Source organism: Schistocerca serialis, chromosome 4 (genome assembly GCF_023864345.2).
Source record: "Schistocerca serialis cubense isolate TAMUIC-IGC-003099 chromosome 4, iqSchSeri2.2, whole genome shotgun sequence".
Taxonomy (NCBI): Eukaryota; Metazoa; Arthropoda; class Insecta; order Orthoptera; family Acrididae; genus Schistocerca; species Schistocerca serialis.
Genome location: NC_064641.1, coordinates 629,527,833 through 629,552,458, shown reverse-complemented (window position 1 = coordinate 629,552,458; position 24,626 = coordinate 629,527,833). Strand labels below are relative to the sequence as shown.

The 24,626-nt window shown below is 38.8% G+C and overlaps 2 protein-coding genes across 3 annotated transcripts in view; one reads left to right on the top strand and one right to left on the bottom strand.

Annotated features, from left to right (window-relative positions):
• LOC126475458 (integrator complex subunit 5) overlaps nt 1–16,306 on the bottom strand; it is a 127,567-nt gene extending 111,261 nt beyond the window's left edge. The window contains exons 1-2 of one of the 2 annotated variants that reach the window (XM_050103336.1): nt 16,240–16,306; nt 14,422–14,660 (exon numbers count right to left, since the gene is read on the bottom strand). In XM_050103336.1, the coding sequence (XP_049959293.1) occupies nt 14,422–14,658 (237 nt within the window). In that variant the 5' untranslated portion in view covers nt 14,659–14,660; nt 16,240–16,306. The remainder of the gene's footprint in view (nt 1–14,421; nt 14,661–16,239) is intronic. The other variant, XM_050103337.1, reaches the window with a different exon arrangement.
• A 44-nt stretch (nt 16,307–16,350) lies between these two features.
• Nucleotides 16,351–17,813, top strand: LOC126474090 (N-alpha-acetyltransferase 10). Its single transcript, XM_050101504.1, has 2 exons — nt 16,351–16,499; nt 16,839–17,813. The coding sequence occupies exon 2, from the start codon at nt 17,063–17,065 to the stop codon at nt 17,606–17,608; it is 546 nt and encodes a 181-aa protein (XP_049957461.1). The 5' UTR covers nt 16,351–16,499; nt 16,839–17,062; the 3' UTR covers nt 17,609–17,813.
• The last annotated feature ends 6,813 nt before the right edge of the window (nt 17,814–24,626 follow it).

Below are 24,626 nucleotides of genomic sequence, written 5' to 3'. Positions count from 1 at the left end.
AGGGACAGGAAAGCAAGCCAGAAATGCTAGGGATGAGCCTTCTTCCCCAAATGGCTCACATTATGGAAACAGAATTTAGAATGGGAGGTCAAACCTCAAGGGACACGGTAAAAAAGGGGAGAGCATGGAAACATGAGAAACAAGACCAAAAAGGAACAGCAGAACTGAGGGAATAGTTGTCACAAAGGGAAACACCGAGGGAGAAAGGGGGGGGGGGGGGGGGCAGGAAGGGGAGAAGACAGAATGGGATGGACCGGATATGGGGAAGGGAATGCAGCCTGGGAGAGAAGAAAGGCTACAATAGCTCAGGGCCTTGTGTGCACCAAACAAGTAACCACAAAAGACCTGTGCACCCCCTGGGGGAAGTAATTTAGATATACTGCATTCTGAGGCTGACTGATTGGTGTGCATGCGACAGCATGCACTACCAATACACTGACGAGTTGAAATGTTATGCACACCTGTTTAATAGCTTGATTGTCCATTTTGGGAATGAAATACATCACTTATTCTGCGTATCTGGGATTCAACTCTTTGGTGGTAGGTTTTTGGAGGTAATTTGCGCAAATAATCGGGTGCTGATTTGCGTATCCAATAATGGCGCCCAATAGCAACCGAGATGGCTTCCACAGGATTTACATTAGGTGAATTTGGTTGCCAAGACATCAATGTTAGTTCACTATAATGCTCCTCGAACCACTGTAGCATGGTTCTGGGTCTGAGACATGGACAATTGTACTGCTGAAAGATAACCACCATTGGGGAAAACATCAAGCATGAAGGGAAGCAGGTGGTTCCAGCTGTCAGCATATCTTCAATTACTACCACAAGTCCCATGCAAATCCAGGAGAATGTCTCCCAAATCATAATACTGCTCCCAGCAGCCTGTGCCCATGGCATGCTGCACATTTTGGGCCGCCATTCACATCAATGATGGAGTTTCTGGAGACGACCATCGACCTAGTGTAGCAAAAATGTGATTCACCCAAAGAGCTGATATATTTCCATTGATCAACAGTCGAATCCTGATGGTCCCGTGCCCACTGCAATCATAACTGACAACATCGTTGGGTCAACATACAGACACATAGGGGTGGTCTGCTGCAGAGCTCCATGTTCAATAATGTACGACAAATGGTGTGCAAGTGCACCAGCAATGTTCTCCTTCAGCAGAGATGCCATAGATTGCCACCTATCCTATTTTACAGATCAGACAAGCCTCCAAACCCCATGCTTTGTGAAGAATCATGGGTGTCCAACCATTTAGCATCTAGTGGTAGTTTCACGGTGGTTTTACCTCTTTCCATAGCTCCCCATGACAGTAACACATGAACATTCAACCAGCTTCACCATTTTCGAGATGATCGTTCACAAGCTCTGTGAAATAATAATCTGACATTTGTCAAAGTTGCCTACCTCAATGGATGTCCCCATTGACAGCCTGTATCTTCACTAGGGTGATGCCCCATCCATGTCTGCTCCACTAACATACTTTTGTTACTGCGTCATGTGGCTGCAACGCCACCAGGTGGCATCCAACATCGCAGTGGGCAGTGGAAATAATGTTTTGGCTTATCACTGTATGTTCCAAAACACCATGCATAAAAAACAGGATTTTTCTGTGACTTGTACCTTGGGTTCTATTGGTGATAGAAAGGTAGTGTCATGTGTTTCGGATAGCCCTTGGGCTATAAATCAATTGCATACCCAACAGAACAATCATCTTAATGGAAGTATCCTATAGTACAGGGTCAAAGTTTGAATATTACACATTTCCTCCAGCCTAGGCAGATGGAGCAAATTGGTTCAGGTGATTCTTTTTGCATTAGATATGATCTATGGCTCACCTTAACGGGCTTATGGAGGCACCATTTGGTTCATGGGCAGTTCCTGAGAAAATCCGAAAAAAGGCATTTTTCGCTATTTTTTGGCTGCCAGCACAAGTAACTGCAGAAAAATGCTCAAATTTTAACAGAACGTTCTCTAGGCATTTATCCAGAAGTGTCACCTTCCTGTTTTCAAAAATCTTTTATTCTTTATTGAGATATATTGCCAAAGCATGGTTTTTGGGCATCACGACTAAGCCATGGATTCCAAGATGGTTATGCAGTGCAAATGACTGTAACTTTTATGATATATTCCTAAAGAGCCCAATCTCGAACTATGTTGAAAATTTTCTTGATATCTTTATCCGTTTCCGAGATACAGAGGTTGAAACTTACCCTACTTGTACACATAAAATACGTACGTAAAATCAAGTGTGAGATGAAAATGTAATTTATAGCGTGATGCAGCATGGAAAAATATGCTGTAAAATGTCTCCATTATCATCAGAAGGGTTCTGGGCGCCCCATGTCATACTGAAGCACATGTAAAATTTCTGTGCACATAAAATCCGGTCTGATATGTAAAATTAATCAACATGGCTTCAAAATTAGTTGTGTCTTATTTCAGTTCTACATAGGTATACTATATAAATTTTACTGACATATAAAAGTGTCTTATGGATGGCATGCCTTGCTTTTGCGCAGAAAAGAAGGTAACCAGTGAAAAACACTCCTATCGTGGTAGAAAAAAAGGTGAATATGGTAATGGGGTACTACCTGCCTCACATTCTACCTTCCTCAACACCTTTAAAAAAATTTCCCAAAAATTTTGGCACGGGAACATAATCGCACTTTTGTATCCTGAAGGAAGGAAACAGTGGTAGTGGGAAAGAGGCAGAAAAGTAATAAATATTGGAAAATAATATGCAGTGGTTGTGGTGTAGGAAGAACAAAGGAGACAACTGAAGTGTGAGAGAAAGAGAAGGACACAGTGACAAGGGAATGCAGTTGACAGCGAAATAACAGTGCTAGGAAAAGACTGAAGGAGACAGTGCCAGAGGGAGAAGAAAAAACCAAAGAGAAAGTGTAAGTAGGTGAGAACCAGTGACAATTAGAGACCGAGTATATCACAACGACAATGAGTAAGAGTGAGACAGTGTCACTGAGGAGGGACAACAGCAGTGGGAAGGAATGAATGAGATAGTTGCAGTAAAAGAGATCAAGTGGGAGAGAGTGACAGTGAGAAGAGACAGTAGTATTATGAGAGAACAAAGGTGACTGTGGCTGTGAGACAGGAGACAGTGACAGTTAGAGAGACACAAAGAGATACTGACAATGAGTTGGGCTAAATGAGTGACTTACAGCTGGGCGAGCTTGTGGAAGTGAGAGGTGAGTTGTATGCTAAAAAGAGCATGAATATGTCTGCGTGCAAAATTTTTGGGAAAGTTTTTAAAGGTCCTGAGGAAGGTAGAATGGGACAGCTCATACTCCAGTCTTTAGTCAGAGTCTCCGACAGAAGCATTCTTCCACTGCACAGATATGAGAGAAAAAAATATTTTGAAGATCAATGTTCAAAATGGTTCAAATGGCTCTGAGCACTATGGGACTTAACTGCTGGGGTCATCAGTCCCCTAGAACTTAGAACTACTTAAACCTAACTAACCTAAGGACATCACACACATCCATGCCCAAGGCAGGATTTGAACCTGTGACCATAGCGGTCGCGCAGTTCCAGACTGTAGCGCCTAGAACCATTCGGCCACCCCGGCCGGCAAGATCAATGTCAATCAAAGCATCTAACAACAGCTGATGCCTATAACAAAGTATTTTTGTTCATGGGACAGGTGAAGGAAATGCGTGGAACACATAAAAGAACAAACGGTGTTCTTTTATGATTGGGTATAACAATGTTAGGAAAGTATCCATACAGTGAATATCAACTTTGTAACAAAGTAACAGAAGATCAACAGAGGGAATTCTGCTAATGGATTTAATTCTGTGTTAATTTGGCCTTCAGATGCTTCATTAATGCACCTGTACCTTCTTCAATTATGCTTGTTCAACAAAAGTTGAGACAGAAATGAGCATAGGCAAAAGTACGATGTGAATTTCTTTTGTTATAATTGGCTGTATTAATACATTTAAAGTTGAAGTAGGTACAACAATAACCACATACTGGTTTCTTACTGAATAACTTCTTGAACTTTTCAAAACAAATCCAAGAGAAGTAGTCAAAGGCAGTACTGCACGATATCTTGCACATCTGCTCACAAGGTTACCAAATCACAAGCATTTATTGAAAAGTCTCAAACCCACACCTGGCAGTCATGGTGATCTGCCATACTCTCTACTTGACAACACCACCAGCTGTATGGAACAGTACACGTAGTTTTGGATACATTACACTGCTCTCCTTAATTTGTTAAAAATATAGTGCATTTTTAGTTTTCATTTGTTTTGTGACTTCTGCAATCTAAAACTTGTACATTCACTGAATATCTGTGAGGTATTACATTCTCATGGTTATATCGGCCTGCTACCCAGAAGTTCCCAGAGCGAGATTTTCACTCTGCCGTAGAGTGTGCACTGATATGAAATTTCCTGGCAGATTAAAACAGTGTTCCGGACCGAGACTCAAACTTGGGACTTTTGCCTTTCATGGGCAAGTGCTCTGCCATCGAGCTACCCAAGAATGACTCATGCCCTGTCCTCACAGCCTTACTTCTGTCAATATCGCACCTCTTACCTTCCAAACTTCACAGAAGCTCTCCTGCGAACCTTGCAGAATAGCACCCCTGGAAGAAAGGATACTGTGGAGACATGGCTTAGTGATAGCCTGTTCCACAAGGTTTGTAGGAGAGCTACTGTGAAGTTTGGAAGGTAGGAGACAAGATACTGGCAGAAATAAGGCTGTGAGGACGGGGCGTGAGTCATGCTTGGGTAGCTCAGATGGTAGAGCACTTGCCCACAAAAGACAAAGGTCTCGAGTTCGAGTCTTGGTCCAGCATACAGTTTTAATCTGCCAGGAAGTTTCATTCCCAGAAGATAGTAACGCAACTCATCAGAAGATAAGTATTCACTAATTCTTACTTCACTTCAGTTTAAGTGTGTTAGTGCTTTTTTGGTTTACTGTAAAAGTAGTGTCACGTGTGATAAATGTAGATTTTGCCATAGATTAGTGAGTCTGGCAGAAAAATGTAAAGATTGTGGGTTGGTGTTTCTATCTACATCTACATCTATACTCAGCAAACCACTGTGAAGTGGATGGCAGAGGGTACACACCATTATACTAGTTATTAGGGCCTTTTCCCATATCATTGACATGTGGAGTGTAGGAAAGCTGACCATTTAAACACCTCTATGTGTGCTGTAATTAATCTAATCTTATCCTCATAGTTCCTATGGGAGCAATATGCAGGGGTCCGTGGTATATTCCTGGAGTCATAATTTAAAACCAGATCTTGAAACTTTGTCAGTACCTTCTCGATATAGTTTCTGTCTATATTCAGGAGTTTGGCTGTTCAGTTCTTTCAACATCTTAGTGACACCCTCCGGTAGATCAGACGAACCTGTGACAATTCATGCTGTCCTTCTCAGTAATGTTCAATACACTCTGATAGTCCCACTTGGTATGGGTTCCACACACTTGAGCAATATTCCAGGATGGATGGAACAAGTGATTTGCAATCAATCTCCTTTGTAGACTGATTGTATTTCTCTAGTATTCTACCAATATACTGAAGCCTGCTACCTGCCTTATCCACAACTGAGCCTATGTGATTGTTACACTTCATATCTCTACCACATGTTACATCCAAGTATTTGTACGAGTTTACAGATTCCAACTGTGACTCACAATATTACGTTCATAGGATGCTATGGTTTTTTAACATTTAAAGCAAGCTGCAAATCATTCCCCATTCTGAAATATTATCAAGCTGCAACTGAATATTGATACAGCTTTTCAGACTTTACTTCATCGTAGAGAACTGCATCATCTGTGAAAACTCTGAGGTTATTCTTACAATTGAAATAATAACCTCATAGTTTTCACAGATGATGCAGTTCTCTACGATGAAGTAAAGTCTGAAAAGCTGTACCAACATTCAGTTGTAGCTTGATAAGATTTCAGAATGGGGAATGATTTGCAGCTTGCTTCACAAACTGAACAGCGAGGCACACAAAACACTCCCCTAGAGTACACCTGAAATTACTTCTACATCTGTCAACCACTCTCCACCCAGGATAACATGCTGCATCCCCCTACCAAAAATCCTAAATCCAGTCACATATTTCATCTGATACCCCATACAAGGTGCGTTCCATAAGTAAAGTGACCAAATTCATAAAAAATCATTTATTGAATATATTCGTACAAATAATCAAAAATTTTCAAAATAGCACACTCTTGCATCGATACACTTCTGGAGGCGGTGTTTCCATGCCTGGAAGGCATCCTGGAATGTCTTTTCCGGAATGTCCTTTAGAGCTGATGTAACATGTGCCTGGATGCTTTCAATTGTGTCCCAATGTTTTCATTTCATGGCTCCTTTTAACTGAGGAAACAAAAAAAAAAAAAAAAAGTCAGCGGGAGCCAGGTCAGGACTGTAGGGAGGCTGGGGAACCAATGGGGTCTTGGTCCTGGACAGGGAGTCGTTGACAATGAAGGCACCATGACTCGGCGCATTGTCGTGGTGAACTTTTTCACGTGTCCTTGATGTCACTTCGGTAGTAGCGCGAGACCCTCCTTTTCAGTCTTTTGAACACTTCCAAGTAGAAAGCTGAGTTCACTGTAGTTCCGGTAGGTATGAATTCATGGTGGACAATGCCTCTGATGTCAAAGAAGACAATGAGCATGGTTTTGATCCTCGACTTGCTCATGCATGCCTTCTTGGGATGGGTCAACGATGGGGTGTGCCACTCTGAACTCTGCCTTTTTGTCTCAGGGTCGTACTAAAAAATCCACGAGTCACCGCCAGTGATAACTGAGTTTAAAAAAATGAGGATCATTTTCACACATTCCCAACATTTCTCAGCACCGAAGTACTCGCATGTGCTCGGGTTCGTCGGTCAACACTTTTGGGACGAGTTTGGCACACACCTTTCTCACGTTCAAATCTTAGTCACAATGCAGAAAATGGTTGTTTTTGACATGTTTAGAGTTTGTGCTATCAATTGAAGGCTCAGTCATTTGTCAGAGTTCAAACAACCGCGCACACGTGTCACATTTTTTGTCGACTTGTGCGGTTGATAGCCGTCCACTGCGAGGTTCGTCAGTTATCTCCTCTCAGCCCTCCATGAATGACTTGTGCCATTGGAAAACTTGTGATTTGGACAAGCAATCAGTCCCAAAGGCATGCTGAAGTAATGGAGACATTTCGGTAGCGGACTTCCCAAGTTTAACGGAAAATTTGATAGCGTACCGTTGCTCTACAGAATGATCCGTTGTGCTATGTTACATAAACTCAAAACAGGGTTGACGGAAATGCACATCCTGACTCTCCAGCAGCTTGCAGCCAAATGAGACAAAGCATTTTGAAGCTAACACCCCCATCCACTTAGCCCAGCCAGTTACAACACGCTGTGGTGTACCATTGCGTCAGAAAAAAACGGGTCGCATTACTTATGGAATGCACTCTAACGATCGTACTTTTGATGTGCAGTATATGCATGGTACTGAGTCAAATCCCTTTCAGAAACATTGCATCTACCTGGCTTCCTTATCCTGTGGCTTTCAGGATGTCACATGAAAAAAGTGCTAGGTGTGTTTCACATGTTCTACATTTTCGAAATCCATGGTGTTTGGCAGGTCATTCCATTCGAGATACACCTTTATATTTGAGCTCAGAATATCTTATAAGATTCTACAACAAATAAATGCTAAGGACATTGGAAGGCAGTTTTGTGGATCACTTCTGCTGTCCATCTTGAAAGCAGGTGTGACCTGTTCTTTCTTTCAACTACTGGGCAAAGTTTTTTGTTTGAAGGATCAACAACAGGTTACAAAGTACAGAGGGAGCTAACTGAGCTGTGATTTGGGTAAGAATCTAAAAGAGATTACCTTGGGGCCCGGGGATTTGTTCAGTTGTAATGTTTTCAGCTTTTCTCAATGCCACTGACACCAATACCTATTTCGCTTATCTTTTCAGTGGTACAAGAATCAAGTTGGGGCAATATTCCTGGGTTTTTCTCTGTAAAGGAACATTTGAAGACAGAGTTAAGCATTTCTACTTTCATTTTACTACTCTCAGCTTCAGTTCCAGTCTCGTCCATGGGGGACACTGAGTTTAGTGTTGCTAACAGCCTTTACATGTGACCACAATTTCTTTGATCATTTGACAATAATATGCTACAGAAATCACTGAAGGCTTCATGTATTGCTCTCTTGACTGCCAAACTTGTTTCATTCAGCATCCCTCTATCTACAGCCCTATGCTTTGTATTATGCTTTTCATGCAGTAGCCCCCCCCCCCCCCCCCAGTTACTGTATACCATGGACAGTTTCTCCCATTATGAACTGTTCTATTGGGTTCATATCCATCCAGTGCATGGTCAACTACTCTTTTAAACTTAAGCCATATTATCTCTACATGTTCCTGTCAGCTAAAGGTTTCCAGTTCCTCACTGAGGTATGACAATATTATTTCTCTGTCTAGTTTGCTGAACACGTAAATCTTTCTGCTTGTTTTACTTATCCTGTGTGTTTTGGTATTCCTTGTTGCTATAGCTGTGTTATGGTTACTGATACTAGTTCCAATGTGGACTACATCAAATACTCAGGTCTGTTTGTGGCAATCAGATCTAACGTGTTTCCATCATGAGTGTGGTTCTGAACTATCGGTTCTAGGTAGTTTTCGGAAAAGGCATTTAGCAAAAATAGGATCAAATAGTTCACTTGAAGACAATGTATTAAAAATATCAGCCCACAAAACTTCAAACAATTAAACATAATACTAATACCTTTTACTGAAATTAACAGAGTTAAAGAAGTTCTAAAAAACAAAAGCTCAGGTGGAACTGACAGAATTTCAAACACAAGTCTGACGGATTGTTCTAACTTAATATATAATGCCCTTAGTGATACATGTAATGAATAACTGGCACAGAGAATTTTTCCAGGCAGATTAAAATATTAAGAACAATGACAAGAAAAATTTAAATAACATTGCTCTTTCAGTAAATACTACAGGCCTTAAATAATAAAATATCATCAGTTGGTATTTTTTGCGGTCCTTCCAAGTTGCTTGATTGCACAGATCATCCTGTTCTCTTAGAAAAACTAAGTTTTATGGAACTGATGGCTTTAAAAGCAACTTGTTTGAATCATAATTAACAAATAGAATGCTAAAAGTTGCACTGAATAATTCAAACAAAGTTGGAAGGAGAAAAAATTTTAGTAACTGTGGAGAAATCATGAAGGGCATCCCACGGGGTTCAATTTCGGGTCCACTCCTATTCTTTAAATATGTGCATTACCTTCCACATTTATGAAACGGAACTGGTGCTTTTGCTAATGATACTAGTGCTATGATAAACCCAATTAGAAAGAAAGCAACAGAAGAGATTCTTAGTGGTGTTACTCATAGAATTATTTTGTAATTCAGTAACTTTTGAGAAAACACCTACATTCATTTCCGTACAACTAACAGTCATACCAACAATTGATATAGCACACAAACAGCAGCCATCAAACAGGGTAGAATGCTCCAAATTTTTGGGTGTGCATACTGATGAAAACTTTACCTGGAAGAAGCATTTTTCTGAGTCCTTAAACAGTTATGCTCAGCTACTTCTGCCCTTCGCATAAATGCTAGTCTTGGGGACAAACAAATCAATCTCCTAATATTAATGAATAATTTTCTAGGGTAACTCAGAATGAAAGTATTAACTGCACAAAAGTAAGCAGTAAAAATAATATGCGGTGTTCACCAACGGTCATCTTACAGGTACCTCTTTGAGGTGTTAGGTACTGTAATAGTCGCAAATAAAATTCATCATAAATTAACCATCACAATTCGAGAATCATAATGATGTCCATGTCCACAGCATAACAGGGAAAAATGGCCTTTATTACCCATTATTAAAGATGTCACAGGCTAGCAACAAACATTTTTGATCTTTACCCAATAACATAATGTGTGACAGATAACAAAGCAAGTTTGAAATGTAACCTAAAATCATTTCTTCTGGATATGTCCTTTTCTATTCCATGGACAAAATTTCATTTAAAAACTAGTATAATGTAAAAAGACTAGTTTTAAGTGTAGCTGCCTGAGTAAGACGGAAAAATAAAATCTTCATTAATTATATATATTATCATGTATACACATCCTGTAAATTGCCTCATTCCACATAATTTCAATAAAAAAAACTCATTCATATGCTCAATGGAATATGTAGCTAACCAACTAACACAAGTTTTGAAAGCTTCCTTTAAGAAGAGGTCACAATAAATTTTCATAAAAACAAGTGTTACAGTTACTTTCTAGGCCTTCTTGTAAATACCAGCCATATGGATCAGTTTAATGAAATCAAAAAATGTCAAAATAATTGTACATTTTAATAATGCGTGCACAAAATGACACTAATGACAAAATAACCTGTTGTCAGAGCAGAGTTATATAACTGAACCACTAATAGAAACTTTATGCTTTCCTCAAACACAAAAATGGCATTAATAAATTTTAGTAGTTCTGCATTAGTGAAGAGGTGTTTCAACATGCTTGCACTAACTGCTGTGGTTGTCCTCTATCATGGCAATTTAAGTAAACTGATTATTCTGTCACTGAATGAATTAAGACTAAAGACCTTCTGTTTGCCACTTATCACATACATTTAACAGGATTCACTACATAAATTACACACACAATTAGAAGAACAATTTCATATTTATAACTGAAGACACAAATTGTAGTTGTCCAACAGAATATTTTATTCAGTAAACTGTTTCTTGGGTTATTAAAAAATAAAAAAAAGACAGTTCATTAAATAGATGCATATTGTATGACATTTATCTGTTGCTGAAACTTAAAATAGCAGAAAGAAAATGAAATATGAAATTCCACATTTAATATGTATTTAGGCAAAGGAATACTGTTATGTCATTGTTTGACTGTTCCACAGATTCATAAATAACAGCTATTGATATTAGTGGCCCCAATACCGAAAAACAATTAAGACTACTCAATGTGAAGAAGATACCAGGGATTGGTGGAATTCCAGTTAGATTTTACACTGAATACATTGTGGGATTAGCTCCTTTCCTAGGTCATGTTTATTGAAAATCTCCTGTGCAATGAATGGTCCTGCATGACTGGAAAAGAGTACAGGGCACTCCTGCTTACAAAATGAGTATAAGACCAAATGTATGGAATTGCAGATAAATATCCCTGACATCTTTAATTTGTCCATTTCATATGGAATGTGTCAACTGTGATTGTATTATAAATGTATGTAATAATTTTTTCTGATTCAGTCATTTTTCTACTAATACTTAATTACCTTGATGTGTTTCAGCAGCCTGCTCACTTTTTTGTTAATATTTAATTAGCAAGACTTATTTTGGCAGCTGTCTGTCGCAGAATCCCAGAGCATATTCTGAACTCAAACATTATGAAGTTTCTGGTGGAAAACAAGCTTCTCTTAAAGAATCAACACAGATTCAGGAAAAGGCACTCATATGAAACACACCATATACAGGTATAAGTCTTTTTGTTGTGTCTGTCTGTAACTCAACATCAGCCCCTGTCGATGAATAAACAGTCTATCCTTTCCATAACATTTTTGTTATACCATCCTTGATTTTCCATTGTTTGATCATGTGAAACACAGTTTGCCTTATTCGTATGCAACATCTCACAAGCAATATATGTAAGTAAACAGGTGGATTCTACCTTCTTAGATTTAGAAAAGCATTTGGACACTATACCACATAGTCAACCACTAGCCAAAATATGATCCAATGATGTATCTTGCCAAGTGTGTAACTGGATTGATAAATATTCAACTAACACAAAGAAAAGTTATACTAGACAATGAACGATCTACAGAAATGAAAGTAACGAAGGTTGTTCTCCACGGGAGCATAATAGGACGTCTGATGTTCTCAATATAAATTAAGAATTTATACGAAAGGATAAGCCACACTATAAGATTGTTTCATAATGATGTCATTTCTACAGTGGAAACAGAGAAAAACATGGGAAAAAATTGCACTTAGAGTAGTGACAATGTTCTTTAAATGTGGATGAAAGTATGATAATGCTTATAACAGACAGAAAGAACCCAACAGTACTGGAGTACAAGATTAGTGGTGAACATTTTGAGCACACCATAAAACAATGTGCAGTCCTATAACATTTGACTGCACTCTGACCAGCGCAGAGCTGCGAAACACCATCAAGAAGGTGCTGACTCACACGCCAATGGAAAGGGCGAGCAGTGCCACACCTCCAGGAAGACAGTTCAGCGACCTTACCAGCTGCCCATCCTTGGTCAGGGTCCGTCCCGTCAGAGACTTCAAGAGCATCAGTACTGAGTAATAGGAAGACAATACTTAATCTGCGTTCTGTAAGTATTAATATTCTGTCAAAGTAATTGCATTTAAGAGGCACAGGAATCACATCAAACCGCTCATAACAAGAAGTTAAATTTTGTTTCTTTCCTTTTTAGAAATAAAGTGTTCTATTAATATTCAAGTGTTATGTACAGATCATTTTGGATTCCTGCCACCAGCCATTGCAACTTCTCTCCTTCCTTATCTGTGTTTGTGCCGACACCAAAAGTAGCCAACACGACACATAGCATTTAGAAGGCAGACTAAGAGGAGAGAAAAATGGAATGAACATGTAAAGTATTAGGGAAAGTGAATGGAAGTTTTGTTGGAAGGATTCTGGAAAACTGCAATGAAGACACTAGTCTGTCAAATTCTAGAGCACTGTTCCCACATTTGGAGCCTTTATCAAGGCGGCTTGACAATAGATATCGAACAAATTCGGACACATACTGCTAGGATTGTAACAGGCCTATGAAGACCATACACAATTGCAACAGAAAAAAAATGTTAAAATGTGTGTGAAATCTTATGGGACTTAACTGCTAAGGTCATCAGTCCCCAAGCCTACACACTACTTAACCTAAATTATCCTAAGGACTAACACACACACCCATGCCCGAGGGAGGACTCAAACCTCCGCCGGGACCAGCCGCATGCAACATAAAGACGCAGGGGATTTCAATGGAAATCCTTGGAAGAAAGAAGCCATTATTTTTGCAAAACCCTGGTGTGTAAATTTAGAGAACCATTATTCAAAGAAGGCTGTATAATCACCATGCTGCCACCATTTTATATCTTTAGTAGGGATCATGTGAATATGATAAGAGAGGCATATATACAGCTATTGGTGAATTACCAGAGACTGCAATACCGCCCATCTGCTTTGACCAATGACATTATCGCCATATCAAAAACCCCTATTTCAAGTGTATCCAACATAGCCATCAAAATATTGATCATAACAGTCACAAAAATACAAATAACTCACAAACCAGCTCAGTGACTAAACCCAATGCAGTTAGTGGGGCAAGCATGTGTTTTGGGCAGGGACGAACTAAGAATTCAATAACAAAAACAACATTTCTGTACATGGTGCAACACACTGCAAAAAACTAAACGCACAAAACTGCCAAAAAATAAAACCTAATAAAACCATACAAAGCACATCATAAGGTAATGGTATGCTAGACTTCAGTTAATCTATACAGCTCACCCTAGACCACGATACATACAACTAAAAAAGCTGGTACCCCAAATTCTCGTAAACCTAAATAGTTTAACCCAAGACCGGAATAATCTTTTCTGCCTATATTTTGCTTTTGCTAAATGTGGGACAGAGTTACTATTACATTTACTATTTCAAATAATAAATAGCAATGAAGTATACACAGCAGTACAATATTGAATTCATGGAACCTATATAGCTAAACCCTAGGTCATATTACCATTAACACCCCCCCTCCCCCACAAGTACACATTCCGGTATCCCAATCTCCAGTAAACATATGTAGCTCAACCCTAGACTGGGATACTAATAACCCCTCTCCACAATTATAAAAGCCAGATCCCAATCTTCAGTTAACCTGTACAGCTCAACCCTAGTCCAGATACCAATATACCCCAACCACACGTACAAAAGCTGGTGTCCCAAACATTTCACTTTAATTCCGCAACAAACGCATCACAGCACAACGCAACTTCATCAAGGGTCTAAGCTGACTTACAGTACCCACAACCAAGTATACCCATTACTTTTTGCTCACTCAATATGTGAATGGAATGGATAAGAAATCAAACAGTGAACGATTTACCCTTGGTCACGTACCGTACATTTGTTTGCAGAGTATATATGTAGGTGTAGAAAATCTATGTTTTTTTTGTAGTGATTATACGTTTACAGCAACATTTGCAAATGCATACACAATGCAATACTGATTTCTCTATCCAAATTAAGTATGTGTTAAGTATGCCTTACATACACAGGATAACAGATAATGATTACAAGGAAAACACACAGTAGTATAAATGGTGTTCTCCTACCTTCTGCCCTGCTGCAGTTTCACTCATGTATTTGGAAACTGAACCTTCAAATAATGTACAAAAGTATTCAAGCACAGCATCCCTTGTAGCTGGTAGAGTCTTCAGTAATGACAGTGCTCTGCGTGCAAGTTCTAATGGATTTGTCTTCACTGACCTGGTTGCTCCTGCAAGGAATGCTCGCAGTTCACTGAGCAGGTCATGAGATGGTACAGCTTTGATAACACTTGTCCCAGCCATACCTGTAAAGAATTTAACATTAGTTTGGTCTCATCATAACACATTACTATTTACATTCTTCCCTTCGTCCCTTTGTAGGCACTAAATATTACTTCACTTGACGGAGGTTAGCAACACCTTATTCATAAATTGCCACCAATAACAGAATTTAGAGTTGTATCTTGTACTTTATGTAGTTTTAAGATAACACAGGGCTCCTGATTAACTATTTTGTGAGATAAAACCTTCATTATACTATCTGATGGGAGGTTGTGAAATGTGAGAGCCCCAGCTACTACTGTGTCACTCATTTTCAAACAAAATCTGGCAAAACTGAAAGCAGACGTAAAAAGAAAGATGTCTTTTGAATGCAACTATGTTACACTGCTGCACAGTTTAACCAATAAAACTGGCAAACTTTAAAACAATTTCTGTTGTTTGTCACAAGTCTTAACTTCTTTGTAATGCTGAGCTCCATAGTTGACTGACGCTAACACTGATGATTAATGAAAACCACCCTAGCTATATTAACATTCATTTCTTGTGCCACAACGAGTTGCATCAGTATCATGACATAAAAGGTGCAGTTGTTATATGTGACATTAATGACAAAATCGGGAAATGATTATGACATAAACATTCTGCCGACCGTCTGGCAAGCAGTAAGTGCATGCAACATGGCATTTGTACTAAAATTAAGATACACAGCAATGTTTAAGTGACCATCGTTTCCCCGATTTTGTCACATATAACAACCATATCTTTTATATTATGGTACAATATTAGCATAACTCAGTAACCTATGTTCTAAAAGAACGAAACCAGTTGTGATACATTAAATGTGTTTTAATACAGCTGTAATGGTTTCCTTGAATCATTACTATTATTTTAACTGCAGCTCATTTTACAAGTTGGTAAAGCAGTAGGCCTAATGTATGTACGAGCACAAAGTGACCATATCTACTGTACATACGATAAATACATACAAGTTAAAATAACTTGAAAAGTTTGTTTTAATGTGTTGCAGCTATTACGGGAATGGTTGTTCCTGGCAGAAAAGTAGTGTGTGTTTTCATCTGCAGTGCCTACAGTTTAATGAAGTTATCTAATTTCATTTCTGTGTTCACATAGCTTGGATTAGAGTAACAACATTATTTATCACAGTTCTCCCAATGGAACGTGATGCGTGAAAATATAAACTACGAAATCCTAATTTTGCGTGTGATACAGTCGAGCCTCAACTACGTCAAATTATTTTGTACTACTCTGAAAATAATTCCCCTCTTAAATTGTTCAAAACATAACAGTGGTGTTATTACATCTTTTCTAGTAAAGTTCCCAAAAATGGAAATGAGTGGATCTTTTTACCTTTTTTGTCTGTTACAATTTTAATAAATGTCTTTCAATTGCTTTAACTGTAATAGTTAACACTAAAAAGAATAAGCATTTTTTTTTTTTTACTCCAGTTGGCAAAAATTCATAGAATTGACAAAACAGTTAAATAGCACTGCAGAGAAAAACACTCTATCTTCGACAGGTACTTTTAAATGAAATTTATCTAATTATACTTCTTTATGTTGATTTATTTAAAAAGATACACACCTGTTACTTCAAATACAACACTGAAGTCCGGTCCGCAAATAAACACAAACAGCTCCAACTACTCGTTCTATCGACAATATTGTTATCGACCAGTCGACATATAAGCTTCGCGCGGCCGAATGATAGTCGTTTGTTGAATCGTTTATGACGATAATGTGACTCTTTGAACGTTCAGTTTGCGATGATTGTGTAGGGTAAAGACGGGTGCAGTGGTACTTTTCTTGTACTGTGATAACTTTTGCCAGAAATCTTTTGAAGAGGTAGTTTCCCATTCCTTTAGACATTATTACTTTTCTAATCTAACAGCTGTTTTCTATGTAATCAAAATGGCGTGTTTGCTGTGATGAGTGCATGCTCCTCATTCGACTGGGTGTTATGATTCAAATTAGCATTTTTTAAATATTTACAAAAGGAGTGATTTATAGAAATTAGTTTTTCTGTTACTATGAAGGAGTTGTTATTAGCAATATTCTCTCTGATCTCGGCCTTGTTGTTAGTGTTGTTGATTGTCGTTATAGGTGAGGGCTGTTTTGTTTGTATGACTTCGTGTTCCTTATATATCAAACGATGTCAAATGACCAATACTATCTCGGTTACAGGTTGGTACCTCGTGTGGAAACTCTTTCTGTCGCGGTTCCGTTTTGTAAGGGAATTGCTTGGTGGCATGAACGAACCTCCACCACCTCCTGCTGAACAAAGGCCTGCCCGACCAAGAAGAAAATACAGGAAAGAGTGATCGCATTTTCTCATCCAGACGACTCCGAACTGTTGCCCTGAACTGTGTAAAATTTGTAATTGAAGAATACATTTAAAAATAATCAAAATGAATATACGATGCGCGAAACCGGAAGACCTGATGAACATGCAGCATTGTAATTTATTGTGTCTGCCAGAGAATTATCAAATGAAATATTACTTTTACCATGGTTTATCATGGCCTCAACTAAGTTACGTAGCAGAAGACGAAAAGGGGCAGATTGTAGGTTACGTGCTCGCTAAAATGGAAGAAGATAGTGAAGACAATCCACATGGTCATATTACGTCGTTAGCGGTAAAACGTTCCCATCGAAGACTAGGTCTGGCTCAGAAATTAATGGACCAGGCATCAAGAGCAATGGTTGAGTGCTTTAACGCGAAGTATGTATCATTACACGTCAGGAAAAGTAACAGAGCTGCCCTAAATCTTTATACAACAACGCTCAAATTCACAATTTCTGAAATTGAACCTAAGTACTATGCCGATGGCGAAGATGCGTACGCTATGAAGAGGGATTTATCGTTATTTGCAGCCCAGATGCCTTCGTGTGATACAAACACAACGATTGACACCAAAAATGTTGATGATAAAGTTTTGTCAGAAAGATTGTGATATAATTTCTGGGTCATTTTGTGAAAACTTGTTGCAGTACATAAGTGGAAGCTGGAACATTTCTTGTTCCAATTCAGTGGAAGTGTTTTTACTAATTATATGAGTAAATACTACTAAGGAGAAGTTCTAGTATTTTAATCTGTATTAATTACTTGTAATCATGATCTGTGCAGTTTTTGGAAAAATACAATTCTGTCAAAAATAACTAATGGATTCAATGATCAATGGTTGTGACATACCCCATATTCATATCTTACAATTGATCATTTTATTTACATGTTAACAGATTTGAATGTGATGTTCATAGCCATTATTGCAATTTTGCCCATGTTGTAATGAAATTATATCACCTGTTATAATTTTAATTCACCACACTTTGGTCTCTCAGTTATAAATTGCAAATATATTATTTTTGTATGTGTGATTACACATAACCCAGCCCCATCTCAATGGTAGTTGGGGGGGGAGGGGGGGGATGTTATAGCTACTGAGAGAGAAAAATGGCCACTGACAGGGAAGTAACCTCGATCATGATTTGGTTGAGTTTGTACTGAAAGTGACGAAAACAAACAAAAGGGCATTTGCCATCATTCCAAATCTTTCTTGGTTATATGGCATTGTTAGTGTGTTGGCTGTATATATTTTATATGTCTTCATCCATACTCTGCAAACCATTGTGGGATGCATGTTGACATAAGTAGGCTTTCACGATATATGCTTAGTTGGTGCCTACCTTCAAGTGTCTGTGACAGTTCAGTTTTTTGAGCATAACTATGATGCTTTGCTTGGGTCATAACAAAATTGTCCCTTTGTGTTGCATTTCTTTATTTGTGTACAGTATATCCTGTTAGTCTGTATTGGCATCGGTCCTTCAAACATGAGCAATATACGACAATGGATTCCACTAGTGTTGTGCGAGCAATCTCCTTTGTAGGCTGATAGCAATTCCCATGTATTTGGGTCGACAGAAGCGTCCGATCCCACGCGTCGGCTTTGACCTGGGACGTAAGGGTGTTGTCGTGTGTAACGTCATGACAGCGCGGAGTTTGGTTTGAGTGTGGCTGTCTCCAGTTCTGTTATATCTTATTTTATTTACTTTTCTGATCTGTTCGTGCTATCTCGTGAGATTTTTTTTTTTTTTTTTTAATTTAAAATCACTTATTACTTATTTTAATTATCTGTTTCCTTGAATTTCTGTTTTAGTTTATTATATTTATCTTTCTGATCTGTTTGTTCTATCCCGTGAGATTTTTTTTAAAAAAAGACAAACACTAATCAGCTACTGAAGCATCTTTATCTTCTATGGGTTGCAGGGGTTACGACCCTGGGGAGGTGGGTGGGTATTCATGCATGGCTGTCTTCACTTACACGTTGTAGCTACGCAAGGCGTCTAAATTTGTTTACATTTAGTTTGCCCCCCACCCAAAACACCCCATTTCCCGCGCTTGTCCCGTTAGTGTCATTAGGCTTCTTGTGGAAAGTGTGTGTGTTTGTTTTTGTTTCCGCCATATTTGTGACGTCATGGGTCAAAGCAGACGGGTGGGATCGGACGCTTCCGTATTTCCTGTATTCTAACAATGTCCGCTGCTGTACCTGTGATGTAGCCTGTTTTATTTCATGTACTTATGAATAGTACACTAAGATATTTTTATGAGTGGATGGCTTCAAACTGTGACTCATTGATATTGTCATAGGATGCTATGATATTTCATTTTGCAAAGTGCAAGATTTTACATTTCTGAGCATTTTAAGTAAGCTCTCAGTCTTTGCCCTACTTTGAAATTTTATCGAGATCTGACTGAATATTTGTGCAGCTTTTTAGATAATACTTCATTGTAGATAACTGAATGATCTTCAAAAAGCCTGAGGTTACCATTAGTTACAACATCATCAATATACAACATTAAGAACAGTAAGGGTCCAACACATTTCCTTGGGGCGTAATTGAAATGATTTCATTTGTCGATGTCACTCCGTCGAAGATAACCTGCTGTGTCAACTGTAACAAAAAACCCTCAATTCAGTTAGAAATCTTACTTTCGATAATAACCATAGGTGCAGTACTGAAGCAATTGCTTTTCAAAAGCCAATAAGTTCTACATATACCTTGACTGATTTGATCTAGTGTTTTTTGGATGTCATGAGAAAAGTGCAGATTGAGTTTTACATTATAGAAGTTTTCGGAATCTGTGCTAGCTGGCATGAAAGAGGTCATTCTGTTTAATATATCTTATTATTTTAGCTCTGAATATGTTCTAAAGTTTCATGACAAATGTATGTTGAAATGAAATGTCGTGTGGCTAGGGCCTCCCGTTGGGTAGACCGTTTGCCTGGTGCAAGTCTTTCGATTTGACGCCACTTTGGCGACTTGCGCGTCAATGGGGATGAAATGATGGTTAGGACAACACAGCACCCAGTCCCTGAGTGGAGAAAATCCCCGACCCAGCTGGGAATCGAACCTGAGCCCTTAGGATTGACAGTCCGTTGTATTGACCACTCAGCTACTGGGGGTGGACATTGAGGATATTGGACAGTTTTGTGAATCACTTCCCCTACTCTTCTTGTACATGCGTGCGACACATGCTCTCTTCCAACCACTGACATGGTTGTTTGTTCGAGGGATCTGCAATGTTTTATAGTTAAGAGGGTCTAACTAGAGCTTTGTACACTTTCAGCTGTTTGAAACTTCCTGGCAGATTAAAACTGTGCCAGACCGAGACTTGAACTCGGGACCTTTGCCTTTCGCAGGCACTTGCCTATGAAAGGCAAAGGTCCTGAGTTCGAGTCTCAGTCTGGCACACAGTTTTAATCTGCAGGAAGCTTCATATCAGCGCACACTTTACTACAGAGAGAAAATCTCATTCTGGTTTCAACTGTTTCTTGACACCATTGACACTATTTGCTTCACTCTTCTTTGCAGCAGTGCAAGAATTAATTGGGAAGTCCTGACTTTTTCTTTGTAAAGAAAAAGAACTGCTGCATTGGACAAATGACATCATCTGATCCAGTAGACTCATCAATTTTCTGGGTTCACTAAGAGTTCCCCTGTAAATACTCTGGCGTTTCTACCATATGCACTCTGTTTTCTTGTGGAACAAGTATTAAGAAACAGGATTTACATTCTGTGAGCATGAGGTTCATTTGGCCAGCCAGCTTTGTTTTCTGTAATTTCCGTTAACCCTCCCGTTACCAAGCTTTTTCACACCTCTATTTTACCAAGCGGAGTATTTGGAGTACCCCAAAAGAGTTTCGTGTTTTATTTCAATATTTGTTCTCAGATTTTGTTATTTCCATTGAATGGGTTTGTTTAGTATTGGAAAAACAGCTTTTCAGGTTTTAGAAGTATTTAATCAGATCACAGATACAAAGTACAAAAAAAAATTTATATCTGTCACTAAATTCAGTACTCAATTAACAGAAAATTAGTATCTATGTACCTCAACAGTCACTGCAGTAAAATAACAGGACTTTTTTCAACTTTTCAGTCGAGTACATTTTTGCACTGCTTGCACTTCACAGTAACAGTTTCTTCTGTGTATATTACAAACAGGTTTCTTGCACGTTACACAACAGAATCTTGTTTTCCGATCTTTGTTTCTCTTGCAATCTTGACATCATCGTCGTGTTGATAACTTGGAACACTGGGTGTGGATCACTGCTGCAGGAATTGCAATACCACGAGTTTTCACTGTATCTTGTACATGTTTATGAAGCCCATTGATATTTTTGGCTCTTTCTTCCATGTTGCCTTTGCTGAGTCCAAATGCCAGTTCATTCGTGAAGAGTTTACATCGGCTTCGGTTATTCTTCTGCCATTCAGGAAATCTTTGAGTGTACAGAATATATGCATTCAGTGCTGCAATATCTATCATTTCCATGAAGATTCTTAGTGGCCACTGCCTCGTTCCTCTAACACAACTGTATTCTCTTGTCATTTTGTCCCCATTATCTACAGCACCTTTGGTTTTGTTGTAGTGCAGTATGATTTTGGGTTTGTGTTCACTTTCTTCACCACTCATTATGCTGATTAGAGAGTAGTATTACTGCCTTACCCATCCTTGGAACATAAGAAACTAGGGTCAAGTCATTTGTGAAACCAAACATTGAAGAGTGAACTTCTCTCTTTCTGTTTGGCAAGAATTCCTTCGGAATCTCTTTCTTATTGGAACGGAACCAATGTTGTGTTTCATTTTAGTAGTTCAGCAGCCAATGGAAAACTGGTGAAGAAAATTATCAGTTGTTACACCCTGACCGTTATTCAGAAATGGTTCCATCAGATCCAAAACAACACTCTGTCCTTGATTCACTTCCCGAGTATTTTTCACCATTCCTGTGTAAATTTGGATCTGTAATAAGTAAGATGTCTTCACATCAGCACAAACCCAAATTTTAATGCCATACTTGCCAGGCTTGCTCTTCATACAAATCCTAAAATGGCGGTTTCCTCAGTACATTGCTAATCGTTCATCAATAGTCACGTATTCTTAAGGATAGAAGTTCTTCCACAGGTTAGATTGAAATTTGTCGAACACTACCCTGATGGCTTGCAGCTTGTTCTTGGTTTTTCCAATTCTCTGTGGTCTTGTGTCTCTGCTGCCAAATCGCAAGAATTTCAGTATAGACAAAAATCGGTTGCTTGACATGGCAGCAGAAAAGAATGGTTGCCGAAAAGCAACATTACCTCCCCACAGATTGGAAGCATTTGTGCGATGTCGATGAATTCGACCAGCTCCTATTAGAATTGGTAATACAGTGTTCACTTCAGTTGCATTTATACCTCTCCATGTCGTTTTGTTCGAAGAATGAGCTGCATTCCACAAAGAAATTACTCGTTTGGCTTCCCTGTTCATTTCTTCTACAATGATGCTCACGATTTCCAGTGAGATAAATAATATAAATGACTCTGTTATTGTTTTCATTGTTTTTCCATCATTCACTGGGCCAGGTGTCATGTTCAAAATGTTGCGACATCGATGCCGCCTACCCTTTGGTGGTTCACTACTAAATTGTAGTACACTTCTAGAAACAAACAAATCTCCAGTGTCTTTGTCTTCTTCTTCTTCTTCTTCTTCTTCTTCTTCTTCTTCTACTTGTTCACGTGAATGTGCAGTGTCTTCTGATATTTCATCATCAGCTTCATCTGATGCTATGATATGGTCTTTGTCAAGAGGTTCTATATATTCATTCAGTTCATTATCAATGTCCCATTAATTTTCATAGTCACTGCCATCTGAATTGTATAGAATTTCCATGATCTCTTCGCTAGAAAGTCCTTTGGACATCCTTACTTGCAGCTGAAATACTGACTCGTGTAATGTCAGCTCAACAGTGAACGTCAAATTCAACTCAACAATTGTAACCAGCAACAATTATAAAACATTGGATCTATGGCAAAACTAAACAAAGAAGATGAATGACAGATATATTTCCCAAAATCTCCTTTTTCTACAAATAAGAAAATAAGACGTTTCATACCAAGTGGGGTAGTTTCACAATTCCACCAATAAATGACTTGAATAACAATGATAAAGCCAAAAAAATCAGACAGTTGTGAGTGTGAATTCAGCGTCAGTCATTTTAGTACAAAGTCATGAAACCACTGGCATGTGGCCCTCCAGATAACATTATTATAGGGAAAAAAAATCAACCTTGGGTAATCAGAATACCCCGTTTGGTAATGCGAGGTTTAACGACCTAAGGAAGGGTTTATTTTGAAAGATGTGGCTAATTTTCTTCCTCTGTCCTGATATCTCGTGTTCTGCTTCACCTATAAAGAAATTGTTGATGGTGTATTAAAGTGCCACCCCTTTCTATTATTGACCTCCAGGTGTCCCCCCCCCCCCCCCCCCCCCCCAACCAGCTGTTAATTCTACTGTTGAGCAGTAATGCAGTGCGTTAGTAGGCATTAGTTAATAACATGACCTGTTTAGTTTGTGCTTGTTGTGTGCACATGGCATTTTCTATTACAGATATTTGTTTTCTTTCCTCCATGCCGAGCGAGGTAGCGCAGTTCTAGAGGACAATGGTTCAAACCCATGTCCACTCATCCTGATTTAGGTTTTCCATGATTCCTCTAAATTGCTCCAGGCAAATGCTGAGATGGTTCCTTTGGGGAAGGGCAGAGCTGCCTTTGTTCGCCATCTCTCCCTCATCCGATGGGACTGATAACCTCGCTGATTGGTCCCCTCCGTCGAACGAACGAACCTACATACCTTTCGTGTATGTAATGTTTGAATTTGTAATCATGAAGAAAATTCAATTTCTTGTGATTACTTTAATAAATTGTCATAAAGGATGATCTAACAGCAGTGCTGTATTTTCATGGTAATTAATGCCAATATTCTTTTATTCTGGAATCTAGAGTTGTGTCAAAGGATGGAGAAGTAAATATGACCCTCATAGATGTGCATGAGGGTAGGGAGTAGGTTCAGCTGTATGTCTTTCTGTCAGACCTGCTATTAGGAGCACTGGGAATCAAGATTTCTTTTTCGTGCTGAGGTCCGATGTTAAAACTGACATGTGTGGTAATGGAATATTAAATGTGTTATGCAAGCAACATTGAAACTACTATTAATCCAAGGAATTGTGAAAGTTGCCTCAGTAAAAGGACTGCAAAATATAGTTTGTTAAGGATACAGAAAAGCAAACCAATGTACAGCATAGATTAATGATATTATGACTGTCAGTTTGCAAGAGGATTATAATATTGCTTCCATACTACAAATTTCTGCTAGTTCTAGATTAGTCTTGGAAGAGGTAGGAAGAACTGCAGGAATAGTAGTTTCCTGTTAGGTGGGTCCAGTAGCTTTGGTACTTAATACTTATATCTTCTCAATTTAAGGGGACCACTCACTGAAAAGCAGAAGCGTAGAGTCCTTGATGGGCCCACACGGATAGATAGAAAGCTTTTGGAGTAATCCATTTTTGAGCTGGATTAAAATGCACTCACGTCTATGACACTACATGGTGCTGCCAGGACAAAAAGTGCTAATGCTGTATCTCGGAAGGTGGACTAGGT